The sequence below is a fragment of the Chinchilla lanigera genome, unplaced genomic scaffold (assembly GCF_000276665.1).
Source record: "Chinchilla lanigera isolate Chin_1 unplaced genomic scaffold, ChiLan1.0 scaffold00055, whole genome shotgun sequence".
Lineage (NCBI taxonomy): Eukaryota > Metazoa > Chordata > Mammalia > Rodentia > Chinchillidae > Chinchilla > Chinchilla lanigera.
In genome coordinates, this window is record NW_004955456.1 from 9,339,155 (window position 1) to 9,363,216 (window position 24,062).

Here is a 24,062-nt window from a genome sequence, read left to right on the forward strand (position 1 = left end):
TCTTGTTATTTTAAGTATCGTCCATTTCCTTCATCACTCTTGGTAGGAGTATAGATATTACTATATCTATCCACACTGAAAATCCCGTCACTGGTATACTTTTTGTTTTATGGAGAAAAATGGGATAACAATAATTTATTATATTTACCCAGATGTTGACCAGACCTGATGTTCTAAGTTCCCTTCTGCTAGCATTTTCTTTCTCTCTGAAGAACACCTTTCAAAAAATCTTCTAGAGCTAGTCTCTAAGAATGAATTTCTGTGTTTTCCTTTTATCTGAAAATATCTTTATTTTACCTTCATTTTGGAGGGCTATTTTCACAGGATGTAGAATTCTTGGATTGACAATTCTTTTCTGTTGGCATCTTAAAAATGTTCCAATTCTTTCTGTCCTGTTTTATGATGAGAAATCTGTAGTCATTGGAATCATTACTTCTCTGTTGGGAAAGGATCATTTTTCCTTGTCTGCTGTCCAGAATTTTTTCTTTGTCTTTATTTTTCAATACACTGGTCAAGATGTGTCTGAGTATGTACTTCTTTATATTTATCCCGTTTGGGGTTCCCTGAACTTATTGAACCAGTTTATTTCTATAAACAAGTTTGGGAACTTTCAGCCGTTATTTCTTTAAATATTTTTCTTCCCTGTAGCCTTTCTTGTCTGCTTTTGTGACACTAGAAATATGGACATTAACCTCATAAGTAAAGGAAAAAGGCAATGATTTCTATTCATCTGTCTTTAACTTTTATCTTCTCCATTTTTCACTTGAACCTAACTATAGTGTTTTGGCTATTGCTGCATTTTGTTCCAGTTCTCTGTTACCTTCACATTTATGTCATTTCTTCCTTCACTGAGATTTTCTGTCTCTCTGTTCCTCTCAAGAGCATTTTTCTTGTTTCCATATTTCCATTATGGTTTTGCTCAAGTCTTTTCAAATTAATTGAAACACATATGTCACTGACATCAAAATACACATTGATTATATTTTCCTATGCACCTTGGATTCTCCTGGCTCCTCCTATGTTGAATAATTTTGTATAATAATCTGGATGTCCAGAATATTGTGGTAGGAGGCACGGGAACTTCCTCCTATGGAAGGATGTTGATGCTTTTGTTTAAGCAGGAAGTTGACTTGGCTGGGCTTAGTCTGCGTAACCTGCCCAGCTAACTTGGGGTTGTGGCTCCAAAATCTTCCATTTTCAGAGCCTTTGAAACACACCTCATTCAGATCTGTGCTGCCTGTGTGCCAGCTGTTAGCCATGCCGAGCACTGTGTAACTGTCTTCCCATTTTCTAGTTTTCAGAGCCCATGTCACACTGTTTAGCCTCAGACTTCTGCATGAGCAATTTGCAGAGGGGCACAGGAATCCTTAGACATTATGGTATCACATCAACAAACACTTCCATGTCTGAGTTCTCCCTGGTACTTTCCTGTTCCTTGGTAATGTTAGCGTCACAAGACACCAATGAAAGACCGAGGCAACAATTACGTAAACAGAAAAGGGTTATTCCACTCACAGTTTTGAAGGTTCAAAGATGTGATGTCTGCATTGTCTGCATCAGCGTGGTTCTGGTGAGGGCAGCATGCAGAAGTGTGTCATGATGGGAATATGTACTGGAGCAAGTGTCCAGCTCTTAAGCCAGGGAGAGAGAAGATATAGGAAGAGACAAGGGTCCTCTAGTCTCCCTCAAGGAAATGTCCCTAGTTGGACTTCTCACCAGGGTCATAACTTTGGGAAGGGCAGTACTAGGGATTGAACCCAAGGCCTTCACACTGAGGTATATTGTAGCTCTTATTTTCATTTTATTTTCTTTGAGACAGGTCTTACTAAGTCAAGGAGTTGCCCAGGCTGGGCTCAAATTTGTGATCCTCCTGCCTCAGCCTCTCAGAGTGCTGGGATTACAGGCGTCACCACGCTCAACCTAGGTTCCATCTCTTAAGGGTGTACATCTCCTCCTAGTACTGCCACTCTGGAGACCAAGTCTTTACATATGAACCTTTGGGGGAGCACTCAGTGAAACCATAGCAGACCCCTTTTTCATCCCTACAGCCTGTTAGCTGAAGCTTTTTTTGTGTCACCCTGTGTGCTTTTCCATGGCTGCATCAGCTTCTCTGTGCAAGTGATGAGAGAATAGGAAGTGGTAGGAAGCATCAGGGGTTGGCACTTCCTGGAGACAGTGGCTCTTCTGATCCAGGGAAGGTTCTTGTTTCCCTCAAAGCTGTGAGGCACCTGTGCGTTACTGTGAGTTGGAACATGAAACAATGGAGAAATGAAGAACCATGTTTCCCCCACTCTCCCTCAGCATCAGCTTACCCTTTTCCCACCCCTGAACCAGAAGTAGAGGCCTCCTGGAGCTCTCACTCATTTACTGTATTTCCCCCGTGCCCATGCCTGCTGGGGGTGTTACCCCACAATGCAACTAGCCTAGAGATATTAGGGGGGAAATACAGTAAATTTTGCGTCATGGTTTAAATATCCCCCTGAAGTCTTCTGTGTATTGAAGGTGACTGGATCATGGGGTTCTATACTCAGTGGACTCATCCATTGTGAATTCAGAGCTGGAAGTGCTGTTAGGAGGCGGGTCCTGGCTAGAGGTGGTCACTAGGGGCGTGGCGTGGAGTAGATTCTTGTCCCTGGCTCCTCCCTTCTCCCTCTGCTTCCTAGTCTCCGTGATGTGAGCAGCTGTCCTCTGCCAGGCACTTCTGCTACATCATTTCTGCCTTGGAGCCACCCAGCCATAGACTGAAATCATGAGCCACAAGAAGTCTTTCTTTCCTCCTTCAAGTTTTTCATGTCAGATGCTTTGTGCCAGTGAAACAGAAGTGACTAAGACACTGCTGGTTTGGTGGTCATCAAAGTTAGGTCTTTTTCTCCAGTCCATGTGCAACTGTTTACTTCTCAGAAGGTTCGGCTAACTGCCCCATAACTGCACAGGTTTCATAGCTGCCTTCGGTAGAGGAGATAGGGTGGAGAATTTCTCCATCTGTCTATGTTCAGAATTTTTAGAAATAGTCCTAGGACTTTTCTTCAGTCTAAGTGGTTAACTGAATATTATATCATCAAAAAGGTTACTGTATCTGAGCTATAGAGAATTTCAGCAGGGACTTTAAATCTCCTAGTGAATGCCACAAGAACTCAACAGTCCTAGGGTCCAAAACTGACTGTAATACAAATTCTGTGCATGTAGTAGGAATTCAAGTATTCATTTATGGGCTTCTCCTTGCAGGAAGCTTTTGCCACAGAGAGAATCAGAATGGGAGCTCCCTAAGAACTAGGGGTGTCAAGGTTTGGTTTATTCCATCCATATTTTTCTGGTATGTGTTACTGAAAATATCTTTCTTTCTAACACTGTCACTGAAACTTTGCATTTATTCATCATCCCCACAATTGCTTTGTTAAATTAGAGGCATCCAGAGTCAGGAGGAAGTAATCTCTGTGACCTGGGTTAGGAGGTCTAGGTCTTGTAAGAAATAAACAGAGAAAGACTCAAATTCATAGATTAGATGACATTCCTAAGAGTGATTTGTTCATTTCCCTTGAAAAAGACTTTTTAAAGAGACCATTTTAATGAAATAAATCTTTTGCGTACCCTAAATTTTTTTGAACTGTTGAATTTACTTCTAAAGTTTCAGTCTAAAAATATAAGTGAAATTGGATATTCGCAATCCAGGAAGCATAACATTTAGGTTTAAATCCAAATTTAAAACGTTGAGTCTTCAATGAAATGGAAACATGTCAAAATGATTACACTTCCCCCTGTTGACAGCTGTGTTTTAAAGCCAGACAGTTTTAGGAGTTGCTTATTTCCAACTTTTGGTTTTTAAATGGAGAATGTCATAGCTTCTTTTGCATGTCACTCTCTCTTTATGCTGCATTGCATCTATCTGAGATTCCAGACACTGGACGTGCTTTTTGTAAGGAATTTGTGAAGTTGTTTTCCTCAACTTTTTCAATTCAGAAATTATTTTCTTCCAAAGTCCCTCACCCCTGACCTTCTGTTAAGGAGACACCCAGGGGTGTTCTTGTAGGATTCTAGCTTGTTTCAGCTTCCAGCAACCTCCACATGATATTTAGCCCTGCTTTATACTCAAAAAGCTAATAATATCTGGAGGAAGTACTATTGCACTTATTATCATCCGGGGTTTCATTTGGATGAGACTTGTAACATACATACATAGTTAATGGGCTATGACTTTTTTACTATGTGGTATAGTAGTGGGCCCCAGAAGAGCGATTTCCTATACCATTCTAATTTTGCATGAAATGCCCTGGATGGTGGTTATAGAACACCCTATAGGATATGGGTTGGTGCCAAGTAACATCTTACTTCTGTACAACTTGGAAAGCTGTGGCACGTGGCCCATAGAAGTCATCAGGATTCAGCTGTATTCCTGCCTCAGCAGAACCATTACCCCTCAAGAATTACTTCATGTGGTTGTTAAAAGCATTAAAGAGAGAAATAGCTTACTATTTTATTGCAAACATATCGTATGCCATTATAGAAATAATCAGGCCATCCAAAAATAGAGAAAAAATAATAGATGGAGAAAACCATGGCTTTCTGTAAGGTTTTACATGACCAATTTCTTATGAAGAGTTTTAATAACATAGGAAATCTTCAGAATAGAAAGTCAAGGGAAAGGACAGGAAATGTGATTTTAATTTTTATATATATCGGCCTAGGAGAAAATGGAAAGAACATCAGCAAATGGCAATTCTGGGCAGTGGGTTTTTAATTTCTTATTTATGTTCTTACTTTTCGCTGTTCATTAGTAATACAGATCATGCTATGATGAACAACAAAGCGCAGAGATGTTCGTCCAAATTTCTGATCACTTCCTTAGGACAGATCCAAAAAAAAAAAAAAAAAAAACTTACAAAGGAAAACATTAGGAAGGACTTTTGATCTAAACAGCGTAGCCAGATTAGCATCCCAGAAGGCAGTGCCAGTGCCTGCTTCCGTCAGTGCAAGTGAGAAGGCTCTGGAACTGTGCATATTCAGTCTTCTCGCTTAAAAATGAAATCTTTGCATACTGGGGCTGTGGAAAATGCAATTTCATTATTACTTTCATTTGCATTTATTTTCATATTATTGAAGCTGAACATTTTCCTTACAGTCCACATTTGTATTTTTCCTTTGTGAATTATCTGCTTGCATCCTTTCATATGTCTCTCCTAATGAAGCCCATTGTAGTTAAAGAACGTCACCCTGCTGCCATATTCATTGCTTAAGAGTTTTCCTAGCTTATTGCTAAACAGTTAATTTAACCTCTAATTTTTTAACATGCACAGTGTTGTAAAGCCTATGAGCTTTTCACTTTCCTGGGTTTTTACAATTGATTTTAAGCTCAGATTTTTTTTTCTCATTTTACCTACCTATTCCTCTAATATATATCTTTTAATATTTTATTTTATTTTATTTTTTTTTTTTTTGGTTTTTCTCCGGTACCGGGAACCGAACTCACGACCTTGCGCTTGCCAGGCAGGCGCTTTGCCGCTGAGCTAAATCCCCAGCCCCTCTTTTAATATTTTAAAGTACAATCAAAAGGAGGAACAGCATTGATTTTTCTTCCCAAATTCTTAACCTGTCTGCAAGACCATTTCTTCCATTAAATTATTTCTGTTTATTATCTGTAATATCTGGGGTTTATTTCTGAATGACCTTGTGTTATCTCATATCCATTCATACATCGGTACTTTAGTGTCTTATGTAATACATTTTATTGTTATATATAGCATCACTCTTCTTAATTATTTTTCAAGTTTTTTGCCTGCTCATTCTTCCAGATGACGTTATGAATCATTGGGGAATTGTTGCAAAAAATTCCATGGGGTTTTTATTGGAATTGCATTAAACACAGCAATTAATTTGGGAAGAATTAATATCTCTACAATAATTCTTCCAAGATGCTTGGCCTTATTGACTGTTTTTCTTTAAAGGCTTTCTAAATAGCTCTGTAAATTTGTATGGGTTTCTTGCTGTGAGTCCTAAATACCATTTTTTATGCCTATTCTGTATGTCTTCTGTGTGATTATAAGTTAGACCTTTTTCTTTGTCTGAGAATCATTTTCTCTGTTATTTGCCAATTACTACTAGCGAATCATTACTGGCTTTGCCTTTCCAATCCCCGACCCTGGAAGACTACAGCTCCCATTTACACACAGCCTCCGGCTTGGCCTGCACAAATCAGGCTGAATCACTCCTGTCATGAGTAGTATCTCTCTTCTGTCCGTTCTTTGTTCCTGCTTTAGAACCTAGATTTCAGGGATCTAGACTCTGTCTCTTTGCTTTGACTCCCTAGTCCTCAAATCTGCTCTTTTGTTCTAGGTATGGCTCTGAGCTCCTGGCTCAGTTCCAACACTGACAAGACATTATGTGGACGTGGCTGTGAAGTTGCATGTCTGAAAATCATGCCATTTGCTCCCTGAGAGTCTTGGGTGTACTTTATTAGGGGAGGGAGGCAGCTAGCATTTATTATTTTTTGTACCTTTTTTATTAATGCATGTTTGCAATACACTGCAAATACATTCATTGAAGGGAGTTGGTACATGTCCATGTAGCTTCTTAATTCATTCATTCATTTATTTATTTATTTATTTATTTTTAGTTCATTTAATTTTCTCTTTCCCTCCCTTCCCCCTTCCCCCTCCATCCCTCCATTCCCTTCCCATATGCAAAAGGTCAAGCTCCCTGTTTCCCGTTGTCTGTCTTCACAATGTTAAATGTAGATGGTTTAAAATCTAAATAATTTAAGTAATTTGAGTGTACTCTAATTGCACTCGTTGAGAACACATATGTCCCCTTTCTTTGTCTTTTTTCTTTTGTTCCCACCAATTACTTACCAAGGTTGTGTTCTTTCAGTTGTAGTTTGATGGGAGCCAAGAGCCCCAAAAGCCCATCTTGGTCACCCCCTCTTTGTCATTGTGTCCCCTGAAGCGAGTTGTCCTTTTTTTTTTTTTTAGCCTGTCTTGGGTTTTTCATCCTTCTTGCCAAGTGAGGCCCGGAGCGCAAAGGCAAACCAACAGGCAGAGAAACCCTGTAGTTTCCATGCTGAGTCTGACCTGGAACAAGAGAGTACCCTTTCTCGGTGAGGAGGGGTTTCCCTCTCCTTTGGGGGGGTCCCCGCCAGGAGCAGGGACTCCGTGAATTCAGGCTCCCCACTCTGCACCCCTCAGGACATGTTTTAGGGAGCAGGGGCAGCCCTCTTTATGTGAGCCCTGGGCAAGCATAACCCTGTGTTCCTTCCCTCTGGGGACCCCAGGGGAGACCTGGCCTGTGACTGTCGGTAGAGGAGTTAGAACTGCTGCTACACACAGACCTTAACTCTTCTGTTAAATTTCCTAAATGGTTATTGCAGCCACACCAGGAAACTATTAATCTTCTTAAATGTGAGCCAGGTAGCTACCTAGCCACTCTTACTAAATTCCTTAGTGTCGCAATGGAGTCATTTCTCTTTTCGAGATAGACAATCATACTGTCCTCTGAATAGTGATAATCGTCTTTTCTCCATCCCTGCTGTGGTATTTCTTACTTATATTCCAAGTCATCACACTGAGAACAACATTGAATAAAAACAATAGCAGGTATCCTTGGGGTGCTGCTTATTTTATTGGGAATTCCTCCTGTGGGTGAAGATATAGGCAGCTGCCTTGGTGTAGCTCAATCTATTAAGGAAGGATTATTCTCTTCCTAATTTTAAAGAAGTTCTAAATGAATCCTACATTATACCCAGAGCCTTTGCGACGTCCTTAGAGATGAGCACAGTTTTTATTGTATCTATTAGTTTGATTTATTATCTCAATTGATTTGTTTCTACTATTAAACTGGACTCAAGTCCTGGAATAATCTGTACTTAGCCTTGTTTTCAGTACATTTTAAATTAGATTTTACAGCTGTGGCTTGAAGTTTAGAATTTTTGCATGTGAACTGTTTCACTTGTTTTTCTTTGTATACTTTGGTATCAGAGTTATAGCAACTTTTCTTCTTTTACTTCACCCTGGAGCAGTTACTGTAATATGGTTAGTGTTTATTTCTTAATAATATGCAAAAACTCATACAGTTTTTCCTAATTTAGGACATTTTTCAGGGATTTCTAAAAATTGCTTTTCAGTACTTATTCTTTTACTTTCTACCTTTTCTTAAATCACTTCTCATAAATTATCCTTTTTCTTTTTTATTTTATGGAAAAAATAAAAGAAAATTTCAAAAGTACTAGTTTCACAAACATCCAAAAGATATTAGCTTTCAGTTATACAAACCATTGCATAATTTTGTCTTTACTATATTTTTTGCTACATAGATTTTCATAGTTTGAATTTTATTTTGAATTTCATTTGAATCTTTCTGGATTAGATTTTCCTGTCTTTGTAAATTTTATAGTTTTTTCAAGGAATTCTCTTTCCTATACAATGGTTACACTATTTGTATATTCCCCAATTAACTGATTTTTCATTTACCTTACTAGATTATTACCTCTATTACCTTAATGTATAACTTTTCTAAACTTTTCTTTGAGTGTTTTCTTTTCTTTTTCTCAGTCTTTTACAACAATGAAATTTTTCTTAATGCTTTTTGAATTTACCCATAAGATTACCTTCGATTAATCTCTTTCTACATATTTGAGATACATAATGTTCTCATTATCACTTTCCTTAAAATTGATTCTTCATTGATGAGAATTTGTATTCTTCATTGATCAACTTCAGGGTGACTTAGGAATCTCTGCTTAAATGTTTACTATCAAACCCTGCTTTCTTTGTGTTTCAGTAGGCGAATGATCCGCTCATCCCATCTGATGTCTTAGTTACAGTTTTGTGATTTAATTTAATCATTTAATCATTTAATCCTATACTCCTATAAGTTGCAGGAATGCTTTAAGAGGTGTAGTCTTTCCACGGCACTTGGTATAAGGCTAATAATTAAGTCACTGCAGTTGTATTGTTTATATTATTATCTGCAAAAACAACATGGCCTGATGGACAGAAATATCTTAAATCCAGAAACTGTGTTTTGTTACAATTAGTGGCATGGTATGGTTGGGGTCACCTAGTATCTGGGCCTCCTTTATGCCTTAGTAAAATAAGGATGTCAATATGTACCTTTCACTGTTGTTGTGAAGAAAAGTACCTTAACTATTGTGCTGATCCTGCAGTCCATCATTTTTGGCTTCTCAGCCTCCTACTAACTGGTAGTGTACCAAATCTTACCTTTCTTAGCTCAGGGAAAATGTCTTGTTATTGTATATTGAATATTCTCAGATATTTATGTTTTTCTTACTTGTGAAATTCAAGTCTCCAGTTTCTGCCCTTTATCATGTATCTTCTCTCTCATCACTTCCTTTCTTTGTTATTTTCCTCTCTCTTTAGGTTAATTATAGTAAGGCTTTAAGTTATTTATATGAGTATATTAGGATTCTAGGTTGTTTATTATATTTGGACTGTAGGTTATTTATATGAATATCTTTGATGCTATTTATTATGATGTCAGTAGCTCCCCATAATATACAATATTTTTCAAATATCACTTATGCTTACCTATATAAAATTAATATACTAATACACTATTTTGGAAGTAATGTAACAGAGGCATATACTGAGTAGAAGTGCTTTGGTAAAAAGTTCATAGCGTGGAGATTTCATTTTTTCTGGGGCACTATAACACTTTTCTTCCCAGTTTGAGCACCCTACTCCTTTGTGTTGTTTATGTACCATTTAAACATTCTACTAATACATTTTGTCCCTTACAACATATACCCTGAACTATAAATGAAAAAGAATAATTAAGAGTAGATGTGAATGGAGCTTCTGATAATTTTTTCTATGCACACGCCTGCTATCAGTCTCACCTTGGAGACCACTATCCAAGATGCTAGCAAATTCTCCTGCCTTTCGCCTCTGTAGCATTTCCCTTTTTATAATAGACACACATTCTGGAATCCTTGGTTGTCCTTCAGAGGACAATGCCATAGTCTTCCCTCTTCACTGCAATATCCCCAGGGTCTAGCACAATGGTGGCCACATAATAAGTTTGGATAAATATTTGTTGACTTGAATTAGAACTTGCAGTTTTCTGCCAATAGATCTCAAAGAGACTTTCACTTTGCTCCTGCATTGTTGATGGCCTTGCCTTGTTTCCTCACCAAAGTCCGGTCCTTTTTGTTTCCTCTCTCGTCTTAGCCTCTTGTTTCTTCATCTCAACCTTAGCAGGGGGTTCTTCCCATGCAGCATAGGAGTGTACCAAACCGGTGTTTCTTAAACTTTCTTCCCTTCCAGGTAGTCAAGTTAATGATTTTCTTCTGTTTCGAACTCAGCTCTATCGTTCCTCCTAGTTGTCTTTGCTGCTGTTGGTTTTACAGTACAGGGGTCTGAGCCCTGGGCCTTTGCAGTGAGCTACCTCATGGCTCTTTTTTATTTTTTTGAGACAGGGTCTCACTAAGTCACTAAATTGCTCAGGCTGGACTCAAATTTGAGATCCTCTTGCTTCTGTGCATTAAGTCACTTTCTGGTTGCTGAGACATAATAGCTGACACCAGTAAGTTAAAGGAGGAGAAGCTGACTTTGTCTCACGGTTTTAGAGATTCAGTCCATAGCTGCTTGGCTCCGAGGCAGGAAGGGTGCGGTGGAAGGGCCTGGGCCCAGGAAACAACCATAGCAGCCAGGAACAAAGCATGGTGAGAGGAGCACGGAGAGAGATACACCCTCAGGTCACTCTCCCAGTGACCCACTCTAACCAGGCTCCACCTCCTAACAGCATATTTAGCTATGAATTCATCAGTGAATCAATCCATGATTCGTTTATCTTCCAACAGCCCCATCTTTGAGCACATGAGGCGTTGGGGGCATATTTTAGATCTAAACCATAGCACCCAGCCTCCCAGAATGCCGAGATCACAGGCGTGCGCCACCACCCCTGGCTAAGTTTCCAGTTTTTAATCTGGAGAGCAGGGGTGCTAGTGTTGGCCAACCATCAGCAAGAGTGTGTGTCATTGACCACCTTTTCTTCCCACGTGGGTTTTAGAATATGACAGTTGTTGGTTGACATGTGCAGTAGCTATTTCTGGTATCTAGTAAGTATTCAAAAAAAAAAAAAAGAATCCTGGACAGAATTTGACTCTTTTTTTCCTCTTCCTTCCACTTACCAGTGCTCTAAATCTGATAAGAAGAATTTAAAGAATCATAATCAAGAAGCTGTATATTTAAAGAGTGACAACTTCCGAAATACATTGCATCCTGGTCCCTAATGTGGCCAACCTGCTTAGAGCTCTCCTCTCCACAAAAGGGGCCAGAGCCTGGGGCTCTCCCTCGGTGCATTCCTGGCTGATGCTTCAATGTCTTCCTGTGCTAGGTGCTGGGGTCCTACCTGTAACTGGAGGTAGAAAGAATGGCACAAGAAGGGAAGGGTAAGGGATGACGGGGACAGAACAAGATGCGGCACTTGGGTTCCTAGCAACCCAAGCACACACAGTGGGGAACTGGCTCCCTGGTGTCCAGGTTTTGCAGTCCCTGGGTCTCTAAGCTTGGCAGGGACCGTGTGCAATTCTCACACCTCTTCTTGCCCTTCCCTGGCAGCTGCTTTCTAAGAGTGCAGCCTGCATTGATCACCCGTTTTATTTCCTCATCTGCTTCACTGGAGCTGCGGTTGGTACATACTCCTCCGGATTTATTCAAGTAGATTATGATTATCCTTCACTTTTAAAGCTGCTGTGAATTTTCTCATTTGCGAGCTTCATGGCTGCAGTAATGGAAAGATGAGCAAAACCACATTAGTAATTATCTTCATTCTCTTTAATCCCAAAGTCGAGATTATTCTGCAGTCATTACATCCCTACTCTTAAAGGGTACTTACTGCCTAACATATCTCAGATAAGAAATTTTAAGCCAAAGCTATTCTTTGAAGGTTAGAAAATACCTTGCAGCTGTTGGGAAAGAAGGTGGGCCGAGGTGCTATAAGAAGCCTGGGTCTTTCTTGCCTTAAAATGCCCCTTCCACATGGATTCTTGAGAAAGATATCTGACCAGCAGGGAGGAGAAATAAGTTAATTCTTGAATATTCTACCGTGCTAAGGCCCCCTGCCTCCACACAGAAAAGAAGACAGAGGTAAGATTCGGGGCGTATGCCAAGGAGACCAGCCTTGGCTGAACCTGTCACATAGATGGGAAACACTGCCTGGGAGTGAGTTTCAGATCTGAGCACTAGCATTTAGTGCATCCCAAGAGTCAACCCTGGAAAATTAGCTCCTGCCCTTCTTTGGAGGACAGAAGGGACAAGGGGCAGCTAGCACTCAAATTCATCTTCTCACCAAGTTTCTGTTCCTGAGCTCCTTTTATAACACTTTTTGGACAAGGACATGTTTTTGCTCTCTTACCTCTTTCCTATCACCAGTAATCAGACAATGTCCCTGTTTTAGTCTTCATCCGATCTAGCCCTCTGTGATAGTAAACATTACCAGAAACCAGCCACGTACCCTTTACTGAATGTCTCCCTGAATACATAGGGGACCCCTCATTCTTGATTTTCCTCCCAGGCTGTTGCTTTCCACTGCTTCTTCCTTCTTTCCCCCCACATAGTATGTAATTGGTTATCAAAATGGTAGTCTTTTGATCCAATTTCTAGTCCTAGGGCTCAAGAGAGTTCAGTAAATGCCAGGTTTTTCCTTGCAGGCTCTAGAACTGTATGCTGGACGGCCTGCAAACTGAGATAACCCCCGATCTTCCAGCTTTAGCCCCTTGCCCTTTCCCACCTGTATGGATCAGTGCGCTCAGGCTTCCACACCAACATACTGCAGCCTGGGTGGCTTCAAGAGGAGAAATTTACTTTCTCACGGTTCTGGAGGCTGGAAGTCCAATAAGAAGATGCTGACAGAATTTCTACTGAAGTCTTTTTCCCCAGCTTGTCACATTTTCTCTGTGTCCTTACAAGGTCTTTTCCCTGTGTGTATATGCACCTATTGTGTTTTCCTCGTCTTCTAAGAACATGAAACTTGCTGGATTAGGACTCCATCCTAATGGCCACATTTGGCCTTACTGACCTCCTTAAAGGCTCTGTCTCCAAAAACATAGTTATACTGGAGACTATATTTCAATCTATACACTTCGAAGGGTACATGCTTCAGTCTGTAGCACTCTATAAATAGTTGAAATGAAAGCATTGGGCAAAGGAAGTTGAATGGGGGTGGCTGGGGTAGGCTTTCAGCTTTCCGTAACTGTCTTGGGTGGGGTGCTCATTCGATTTGGGGTGCTCGCTAAAGGTGAGAGCCATTTATAGAGATCGACTTGTGAGTGGTGGCAAGGCTGATGGGGACCAGCTGTCTGGCTTAAGTAGCTGAGCAGAGAGGGTCAGGGCTGTGTTCTTGGTGACACAGGAGCGAAGGAGGAGCCCTTCTGAGGAGCCCTTCTGGAGTTGTCTTGAGGATCACTTAGGGTGGGAGAGAGCACCAGAAGCCCAGAGACTCTGGGAGGGGAGTTACAAGCATCACAAAGGAGGCCTGGGTAGCCTTTTCTTTTCCTCATTCGTCTTTCTAAGACTCCTCCAACCACAACACAGCCAGTAGCGATGCACCTCGCAAAGAGTGAAGATAAAAAGCACAAAACAAAACCTGATGTCTTCATCTCTGCCACTCCAGCTTTTCTGGCTCAAGTTAAAGGACAGGAGATATTTCCAACTAAGGGAAGACTATAGCTACATGCTCATTAGCCTGGACTGGACTTTCTGTTACCTGAAAGTTACTGATAACTTTTTATTTCTTTTTAAAAAATTTGCTTTGTCCTGTTTTTGATGATACTGAAAATTGAACTCAGGTCCTCACACTAAGCTACAACCTTGTTCTTTTTCTTTATTTTGTATTTTGAGACAGGGTCTCACTAAGTTACTGAGTTGCCCAGTCTGGCTTGAACTTGCAATCCTTCCTCAGCCTCCTAGTGTGCTAGTATTTAAGGTGTGTGCCATCACACTAAGTTCAGAGTCACTCTTGCTTCCTCTCCTCCCTGCTGTTATATTCAGTTGCTGTGTTAGGGTTCTCTAGAGGAACAGATATAATATATAGTATATGTATGAGTATAGTAAAGAAATTTATGAGGTAGGCTTACAGCTTGACAGTCACAAGAATCCCAGTGGTCATCTGCTGGGTCAGAGTCAGAAGAATCTAAAATGGCCATCTGTGGGCTGGAGAGCTGGAGGATCCAGAGTAACCAAAGGTCAAAGGCCTGGAAACTCACTGCAGTCACCAGTGTGAGTCTTTGTTGGAAATATGAAGAGTCTGCATTGAAAAGCTGAAGCCTCTGCACTGGAAGCCTGAAGAAACTGAAGACCTATGTCTAAAAACAGTACAGAGACCAGAGCTTCTCTGATGAAGGGAAAACTCAAGATACAGGCCTATTGGTTGGTACCACCTACACCCAGGATGGGTCTTCCCACCTCCATTTGCTGGCCGACATGTCAGTCATCCACAGACACGCCCATAACTTGTTAATCTGTTAGGTTGTTCTTCCTCAAGCCAAGTGGACATATCACAACCAATTGTCACAGTTGCTAAGTCATAGATTCCATTCTAAATACCTTGCCCTAGGTCCAGTTTTCCATTCTCTTCCCCTACCCTGGCCTTCCTTTCCCAGTGTCTGATCCAAGACCCCTTCCTGAGCCAGCTCTGCCCCCTCTATCCCAGCCTACATGCTGTCACCAGGTTGATCTTTGGGTGAACACAGCACTAAGGCTCCTACACCCGGTGGGTGCTTCCCACTGACTGCATGGAGGACCAGCCCTTCAGGATGCCCCGGCCTTCTCGTCCTCCTACCTCATCCTCCTCTGTTCCCGCAGGAATCCCAGGTCTGGCTGGAAGGGAGGACAGTTGCTGCTCCTAGGTTTGCTCCATCCTTATAGGTGTCCTTCCCATTGCTCAGACCACTCACCTTGTCTCCTTTTCCACCTTGCTAGGCTCCTTCCTTGAAAAGCTCACTGCACACCCATGGAGAGTGACCTCTTTGGAGCCTAATGCTCAGCCTTTTCCCTGCCCTAGCCCAATACTTTTGGGTCAACCACTTCTGTCACTTGATTCTGTCCTGAGTAGTGGATTGCAGGCTCCTGGAGGCTAAATTGTACCTTGTGCATCTTTTTATTGTTGGTCAGTTTGTCGCCCACTCACCTGTCATGCTTCTGGGGTTTAGTTAACCTATTGGATGGAGTCTCAAACCCTTTTTCTTTCTCCTAACCCATGTCCTTGTTACCCTGCAGTACCCACTCATTGCTTCTATACACTCCTTTCCATCTTTGTAAAAAAGTTTTTTCAGTGACTTTTATGATTACTTTACCTCTTCCTGAAAATTTCAGCTGGTTGGTCCTAATGAATGTTGTTCAGTCCTGGGCCTCCTGCAGCTTCTTGCCCTAGTTCAAGTTCATTACTTTGACTCACATAACAGTGGGAAGCAAGAAGACGCAGTCCTTAGCAGGTTCCCTTCCTGTACTTCTTGCTAAGTGGATCATGATATTTGGTAGCAGAAGGAAGAAAAAGGCCTGGTGGGAGTGAATTCCACTCTTTCTTTCGGTAATCAGCTTCTTGTTCAAGATTTGTAAGGCCGTTTAACTAAATGAAATTTTTGCAATGGAGAACCCTTTTGCATTCCATGAAAAGTAGCAGGTTTCACAAGAATTCCATCATTATCTTTGGAGCCACGTGAAGCTACAGAAGCAGTTTGATGGGACCTTGCTGGGTTTGGACAGGCCTCATTTATCAGACTGATTATTTTTGGTGGAAGAGATTTCAGATGTGTGGAAGATTCTACACCCAAGACCTGGGTCTTCTGGGCACTGACCATCTGTAAAGGATGAATGTGACCCCAACTATCAGCATAGTGACGATTAGGGGAGCAGCTGGCTTTTATGTAATTATCATTTGTATTAAAATTCCTGAAAGCCATCTCTCCCAATTTCCTGTTAAATTCTTTCTTAAAGGCCCAGATAGGAAAAACATTATAACTCTCAAACTTAAAACAAGAAATGAATCTACAGCAGGGACCATGTGCTAGGGTCTTTGATGTAGAGGGGGATGGTGTACTGTGGAGTTAATATCGGGGTTCTGATTTGGGACTTCTTTTTTATCCCTAAAATGTTCGTTAATATTGGGGTAGAATTAAATAAGGTAGCACACATAAAGCCCTGAGCTCAGTGCCTGGTACCTAGCAAATGTTAAGTAAGTATTTCCTATTACTTATTACTCTTGAAAATGATTACACAAGACCCCTGGAGGCTGGTCTGAGATGCAGCAGCTAGACTACTGAAACATTTAGATCTCCACGGTGCCCTGCCTAGGACTAGGCAGCCTGCAGTCATAGTGTCCCTGCTAAAGGGATGCCTAGATTAGGGGACATCGTTCCAGAGAGAACCTGCCCATACTGGCCTCTGAAAGGCAGCAAAAGCACAGGAGACTGCTGACATTGGGATACTGGCTCTGCTCCCTGTGTAAGCTTTGGCTACCTACTTACCCTCTCTGTGTCTCAGTTTCCTCAGCTGTAGAATGGGCTGCTGGGAGACTTGAATGACGCTGCCTCTGTAGATCAATAACAATTTTGGAAAGTTGCACTAGTACTGAGCATGTTCAGACGTTGTTGTTGCTATTCTAGAAATAACACAATACAACAATGACTTGCATAGCACTTACACTGTGCTAGGGATTCTAAGCAATTCAGAGAGGGTTTAGGGTAAATTTCCTGTGAATAGGATATCTGCAAGTACAGCATTTTATGTAAGGAATGTGAGCTTTCATGGATTTTGTTACCTGTACTTTGCATTATTTAAAATAATATAGATTTATACATGTCAATGTGGATAAGTCTTCTAAAACATCTTTAGTCTGTAATTCCAGTGTCTCAGGGGCCTGAGGCAGGAGGATTGTAAGTTCATGACCAGCCTGGGCAATTTAATGAGACCTCTTCTCAAAAAGGGCTGGGGATATAGCTCAGTGTGAAGGCCCTGAGTTCAATCCTCAGTGCCACCAAAAACAAAACAGAATTTGGTGTCGCTCAGGGTCGTGGATGCCCTGTGAATACCAAGAGGTGACTTCTGTGTTGAAATTTCTTTAAACATTGCTCAGTACATTGACATCACATTAATACACAATGTTGACATTCATCAGTGTTGGATATTATTACTGGATCATCAGACCTACCAGACCCTGTCTGTGCTTGGAAATGGTTTGTAGAGGAAGACATTGCATTTGTCTCCATTCTTCTGGAATGAATAGGGTGAGAGGACCATGGGAACTAGCTTCTGGGAACAATGTTGATGGTGTTAGGGATGTTCCCAGTCCTGTGTGTTCCTTAATCTTAGCTCTGCTGAAGAGATATTCTGTGCAAATCTGAATAGAAACTATATACTGCCAGCCTAACCACTGAGCTATGTATTAGAAGGGCTCTTCATGTACTGAAGTTATGCAGAAAAGAGAGACAGAGACAGAGACAGAGAGACAGAGGCAGAGACGGAGATCTTACCCTAGTTATTCCTCCAACTATGGGGGCAGAGGTCTCTTCCTTTGCTCAGTGAGAATAAGGGAAATGAGAATAAGTGTATGGGAAAAGAAAACTTTTCCCTGTACTTTCATGTACAACACTTAGTACTTCCGGTCACCAAAGGTGGTTTTCTTCTTCTTCTCCACGAAATTCCCCAGTGTTTTCTGCAAAGACTGACTTGATGTCCCTCAGTTCAATTCAGTTCAGTTTTGTTACTCTCTTAATCCCACAGGTTAAGTTTTCAGCCCTGCAAGCCTGTCTCACTGCACATGTCAGTCATTACCTGTGTTTCTGATCAGAAATGAGGTGCCAGTGACACCTTCCTTCATTGTGTGTGTGGGCTTTACTATTGCTGGACGCAATATCCGACACCCACAGCTTGAAAGAAGAGAGATTTAACTGGCTCATGTCTCCCATCTATGGTCAGCTGGCTCCAAGTCAGAAATATCATGGTGGAAGGATGTGGTGGAGCAGAGTTGCTCAATTCATGGTTGCCAGGTTGCAGAGCAGACAACGTTGTCAGAGAGGAAGAGGCCAGGGACCAGATGGAGTATCCAAGGCCACACCTCTATGCCCCATCCAGATACACCCAGGACCGTGCCTTACAGATCTGCTGCGCGTTTCTTAATCCAGCAAAGTTGACATATTAAGATTAACAGTCACGTCAGGGTCAGTCACATCAGGGTTGGGCCCAGAACTCAAGGCAGCACTTTACTTAGTGAAATTGCTTTATTATAAAAGGATGCAGCTCAGGACCAGCCAGATAGGCTGGGAACCTTGGGCAAGTGATGGAATGTGCACCCTCCTGTCACCTCCATGTGTTCACCAACCCACAGCTCTCCAAACCCCATAGGTTAGAGATTTTATGGAGGCTTCACTGCACAGGCATGGGTAATTATTAACCCAGTCTTAGGCTCCTCTTTTGTTCCTGAAGGGTGGAATATGGAGCTGAAGGTTCCAAGTTTCTAGTCAAGATTTACTCTTTCTAGTGACAAGTCTCCGTCTAGGTTCCCAGAAAGAGTTGCCTCGTTAGAACCAAAGACACTCCTGTCACCCAAAACCCCCCAGAGATTTAGGAGCTCTGGTTCAGAAACTGGGGTCAAGGGGAAAGGGGAGGGCAGGAGGAAGAGGAGAATTAAAAATGACCTAGATGCAATATGTATGTGTATCAATTCTCCAAGATGAATGTAATATCTATATATATATATTCAATTTAAAAAGAAACCAGGGTCACAGAGCAAATATTAAAATAAAAGATGTTCCTAGAGCCTCTGTCATTTAGAAATTACATGTTCTTTTATAAGCTACATGCCAGGAAATAGGGACATAGGCCAAGCCAAACCTATATTTCTTAGTATAAATTACAGTATCATGGAGAAAGTAATAGTTTGACCAATAAAGTCTGAGATTCTAAAATTTCTCTCCTGAGTGATGAGAAGCAAATCCTTACATGATCTGGACCTCTTTTGCAGAGTCACTCGTGCCCCAGCATGCCACGGTTGCCGTACCCACAGGATCCCAGGCGCCTCTCCCCCAGGGTTTCCTCTCTGGCCAAGGATTTTAGTCACTGAGCTGCTCCTTTCACCCGGGCCAGGTTACACTTCCAAAGCATCATTTCCGCTTGCTGCCTTTTGGCTTGGTGTACACTCCGCAAGTGCACCATCTGTGAACACTGCCTGGTGCTAGGGTGATTTAGCCGAGTTCCATGTGGACCCTGGAGATGCACCTGGTGCGCACTGCTGGGCTGCCGTCACCCGGGGGAAGGTTTTGAGAGGCTTCCCACTGGAAGGAGGGCTGTTCGAAGACAGGCTTGTTTCCCTGGTGCTGAGAAGTGTGGGTTTTGCAGCTCCTTTGGACCATCCGTCTGAAGTGGAAAGAATGGTGCCCACTCACACATGGGTAGGCACTTGAGTGACCTGCCTGGTAGACATATTTTAGCTGAGATCTCCTGAGGCCTTCATAAGTACAGCTCCATATCCCTTAGCTTCTAACACTTGAGGAGCTGTGAGGCTCATGTGGGTGACAGTCACGATGATAGCAGCTGGACCCACATCCCACGCTCGGAAGAACCATGGTCTGTACTTGGGGCAAACGTCAACTCAGTGCTTCTCAACCTTCCTTCTCCCGCAGGAACCTTCTAAGACTGTGTTTCCCTAGTTCCCACCCACATGAAATTTTAACGGTACCGATACACTGTTGTTACAGTTTAGATCTAAAATGTCCTCCCAGGCTCTGTGTGGAAGGTGATTGTATCACGGGGTGCCGTATGCATCCGTGGATTAATCATTGCTGAGTTCAGTAGCTGAATGTGCAGATAGGAGTTGGGTCTGGCAGGAAAGGTGGGGTTGGAAGCCAGAAAGGTGTGTTCTGCTCTCCAGCTCCTCCCTGCCCTCTCTGCTTTGTGGCTGTGAGGGGTTAAGCACCTTCTCCTCTGCTGTGCGCCTCTGCCATCCTGTTCCTGCCTTGGAGCCAGCTGAGCACAGACGGAAACTGTGAGCTAAAATAATATCTCCTCCTTTAAGATTCGGCGTCAGGTGCCATGTCTATCGACAGGAAAGTGACTAAGACAGCTTATATCTGTTTGCGTACTGCAGCCCTAGAAGAGTCACAGACCATCATAATATCTAAGAATATTTATCCCCTAAGAATCCATTTTTGCCCCACTGGATGTGATGCCATCTACTGTGATTTTATATTCAAGTCTGAGACAGTTTTGACCATCCAGCTCCAGCTGTGAACAGAGGCGGTTTGGGGTGAGCAGAGGGTTGGTGCACATGTGTCACAAATGTTCCTGCTGAGACGGGAAGCCACATGGAGTTAGCTTGCAGAGGTGTCAAATGCTGGGGAGAATGGCCCATTCTCCTGTGTCTTGAATGTTTAAATTTTCACTTTTACAAATACTGGATGACTCTCTCTGGGCAAACATCCTGTTTTGCATTCAAGGTGACTTCAGTGGTTTGTTTTTCCTTAAGAAGTGCAGTTATTAGGGCCAAAGGAACCAGCATCACAGCTTCTGATAAGTGCTACTTGTTGATACCAGGACAAGTATACTAGCAATGCATGGAAGTCTATGCTGTGTATTGCCACCAGCAGTGAGATGTATTTGGTGATTTGAATGGCAAGGCAATACTTCGTCATTGCTTGAATTCATGTTCTTATGCTTACCAGGGAGCCTGGAATTTTAGATCTATCTTGTTTCGTGGTGAGAATAAAATCAATATGCTCTGAGTAGCTCATTGACGGTTCCACCCCATTTGGTGGCTAAAGCTTCCCTTAGTTCCTGAATTGCCACGCCTCCCTAATCCTCTCTAAAGTGTTATCTACACTGGGATCACTTCCTGGACTATCTGTTCCGAATTGCTGACATCTTAATGATGGCATCTGCTTGGCTTTTGGAATAAGTTTTGAATGAATACTCTTTGAAGGCGGATGTGCACGTAGAGATTGATTTATATATCTGTACTCTGGCAAATTCTTGCCTGCAGACCCCTGGGCTGTCTTCACTGGCTGGGTCCAAGATAAGGATGTGGTTGGGCTGCTGGTAGAGTTGTCCTGTTGAGTAATTCTGAGGGTGCAGAATGTCACACTGATAACTCATTAAATTCAAACAATGCCCTGAAGGCTCAGTTTTGTCTGTAAAGTTGGCTAAGTCCACATTGTGGTTTGTATCAGCTCTAGCATGAAAGATACAACAGATGCTGAACTGAACAAAAAAGCAAAAGAGGAGAGACATCGTTCATTCACTCATTTGATAAATACATCCTGAGTGCTTGTGATGGTATCGGATATCCAGAGGTATTGTAGAGCTGTTCCATGACCTTGCAGAATTCACAGCCCAGGTGGAGGTCAGGCATGCAAACCAGTGACTGGGATACAAAAAGATGAATTCTGTAATAGATGCACATTAAGTTAGCAGGAGAACACCCACACACCCACCCACCCACACACATGCGCACGCACACACACACACATACACACAAAGGCAACCAGCGTCTGGCTACGATGAGGAAGAGTCAGGAATAAAAGAGAATACGAATTTGAGCTCCATCCTAAAGACAAGATAGTGTTTACCTGGTACATTCATGAAAGAAGACATCCCGGAGGAGGAAATAGTGAGTACGTGGGCACAGGGCCTCAAAAGGCATGGCGTTTTATTCAAAGGTGGGGAGCAGAAGTGTACAGAACAAATTCGGAGACTTGAATGCTGTGAGGAGGTGGTTCCTCTATTTTTGCCTCTAAGATGCCACTGAAGTTTATGGAGTGTGATCAGGTTGGCTTTGGGGCAAGTAATCAGAGAACATTAATTCTTGGAAGGATTGGCCCACTGTAGCTGTCCCAAAGGGAGCTAGGTGTTGGAATAATGCGGAAGAGGGAGCAGCCACAGGTATTTAACATGTGAAGTCAGTAAGACTTAGTGACTAAATTTAGCTGTGGGTGATAAGGGTGTATCATGTACAGCTGGGCATTCTGAGGTCTGGGGCAGCAGGAGTGACATGCGGTCATGTTAAGTGGGAGGTGCTGATTGGGCATCAGGACACAGCAGCATGGCAGTCGCGCATTGCTTCCCAATGGGGTGTGCCCTGGGAAATGCATCATCAAGCATTTGCACTGTTGTGTTAACATTATCGTGTACCTACACACACTAGATGGTGTAGCCTACTAAACACCTGGGCTATATGGATGTACACACACACACACCTATGAGGTGTGATTGAAAAATATGTGTGTTTAAATTTTAAAATGTATTACAGTAAAAGATGCATTGCCACTAATTCCCTCAAAATACTTCAAACACACTTATCCCATCATTCTTGCCACTTTCGGAAGCAGTTCTACAGTCCTCTTTCTTGAGTATCTTTAGTTGTCCTGTCTTGGCTGTCTCCATGTCCTGAATTGATTCAAAACATTTCCCTTTCATGGTAATTTTGACTTGGGAAGAGCCAGAAGTCACACAGTGCCAGATCTGGTGAATGAAGTGGATGAGGATGCTGTCATGTTTTCTCAAGCTTGTCTTTCTGTTGGATGGCACTAGCAGCAGCATTCAATGTATTTTTGATCACAGCTCATGAAGACACCTAGGACAAAGGACTTGCAGAACCGCTTCAGAAAGTGGCAAGAATGGTGTGTGCTCAAAGCAAGGGGCAAGACTTTGAGGGTGATGAATGGCAATGTGTCTCTCTACTGAAGTGAATTTCTGTAAATTTAAGTATTCATTTTAGTTTTGATCAGCCCTTGTATGTATGGTATAATTGTATTATGGTATAAAACATTGCTCCCAGAGCCATGATGAACAAACATGAGGTTAAATCAAGCACAAGAAAAAATGAGGCCATCAAGAAGTTTGATCAGCAGGATATGTACGAAACTGCTTTTGTAATAATATAGAACATTGTTGTATAGTGAACTTTTTATCAGTAGAAGGTGTGTATTCTAAAATAATGACAAAAGTATAGTAATGTAAATATATAAGAAATAGTCATTTATGATCATAATCAAGTATTGTGGACCATACATAGTTATACATGCTATTACTTTTATACAACTGGGAGTTTGTTTATGCCAGCATGACCACAAACAACATCAGTGACAGTATAGTGACAGTACAATGGCTATAATGTCTCCAGATTATAGGGATTTTTATATCTCCATTATAATAGCAGCATATAATATGTCATTGATCAAAGCAATGTTACAGGGTATATGACTGCACTGACAAATAGGAATTTGAGATATTAGGGATACTAGTAATTTCTGCTTTCTTGTACTTTGGCGTTTTAAGACTGTTGAATAATGTTCAGTAACGCTACCAGCTCTACTTCATTAACTGAGGACATGTGAGGAGAAGAACACAGAGATACTCACTGCATCAGGTTCAGCAAGTCAGGTTCAGCTGCTTTTCCACTCACACTTACGTCTTCTCCTTCCAGGGGATGGCCAGGTGGACTTTGATGAATTCATGACAATTCTTGGGCCCAAGCTGGTGTCTTCAGAAGGTCGTGATGGTTTTCTTGGGAACACAATAGACAGCATATTCTGGCAGGTAAGTGAGAATTTTTTAAAGATGAAATTTGGCAATGTGTATATGTCTGGACTGAGTTTCTGAGCTTCTGTTCAGCCCATGAAGTTCTCTTCTAAACTAGAGTGACACACCTTCCTTGAATTCCGTGTCTAAGTTAAAGTCCAAACTAGGTCCTCTGAACAAAGAACATAAACCTACATGCATTGAAGGTTTGGAAGAGTGAAATAGCTTCCCATTTTTTATTTTATACCAACAATTCTGCACTTGGGAGAAATGAGATTCTTCCTTTTCTGATGCACAAAAATCTTTTTCCCTGGGGGACACATGAAAAGGCACAGTGATATTATCTGAGTCAGTTCTGTCCTTGACCCTGACTCTGGGAGGTGCTTGCTGAGAGGATACCTGGTGGCCTCTTGGGTTGGGATTCTGCTGCCCTTAAGATGACAGAATGGTATTATCTAAAACTTTGTATTCAGTGTTTCTCAGTGTACTTTTCTTTCTATCTTATGAGAAATCTCTTAGGAGATTCCTAATATCTGCAATTCTAAT

The 24,062-nt window shown here is 41.9% G+C and overlaps 1 protein-coding gene across 7 annotated transcripts in view; it reads left to right on the plus strand.

Moving 5' to 3' along the window:
• The window catches only part of Caln1 (calneuron 1), a 467,543-nt gene that overhangs the window by 259,238 nt on the left and 184,243 nt on the right, over positions 1–24,062 (plus strand). For all 7 annotated transcript variants that reach the window (XM_013520649.1, XM_005396727.2, XM_005396728.2 and 4 more), the window contains exon 4: positions 23,422–23,534. In XM_013520649.1, coding sequence (XP_013376103.1) covers positions 23,422–23,534 — 113 coding nt within the window. The remainder of the gene's footprint in view (positions 1–23,421; positions 23,535–24,062) is intronic.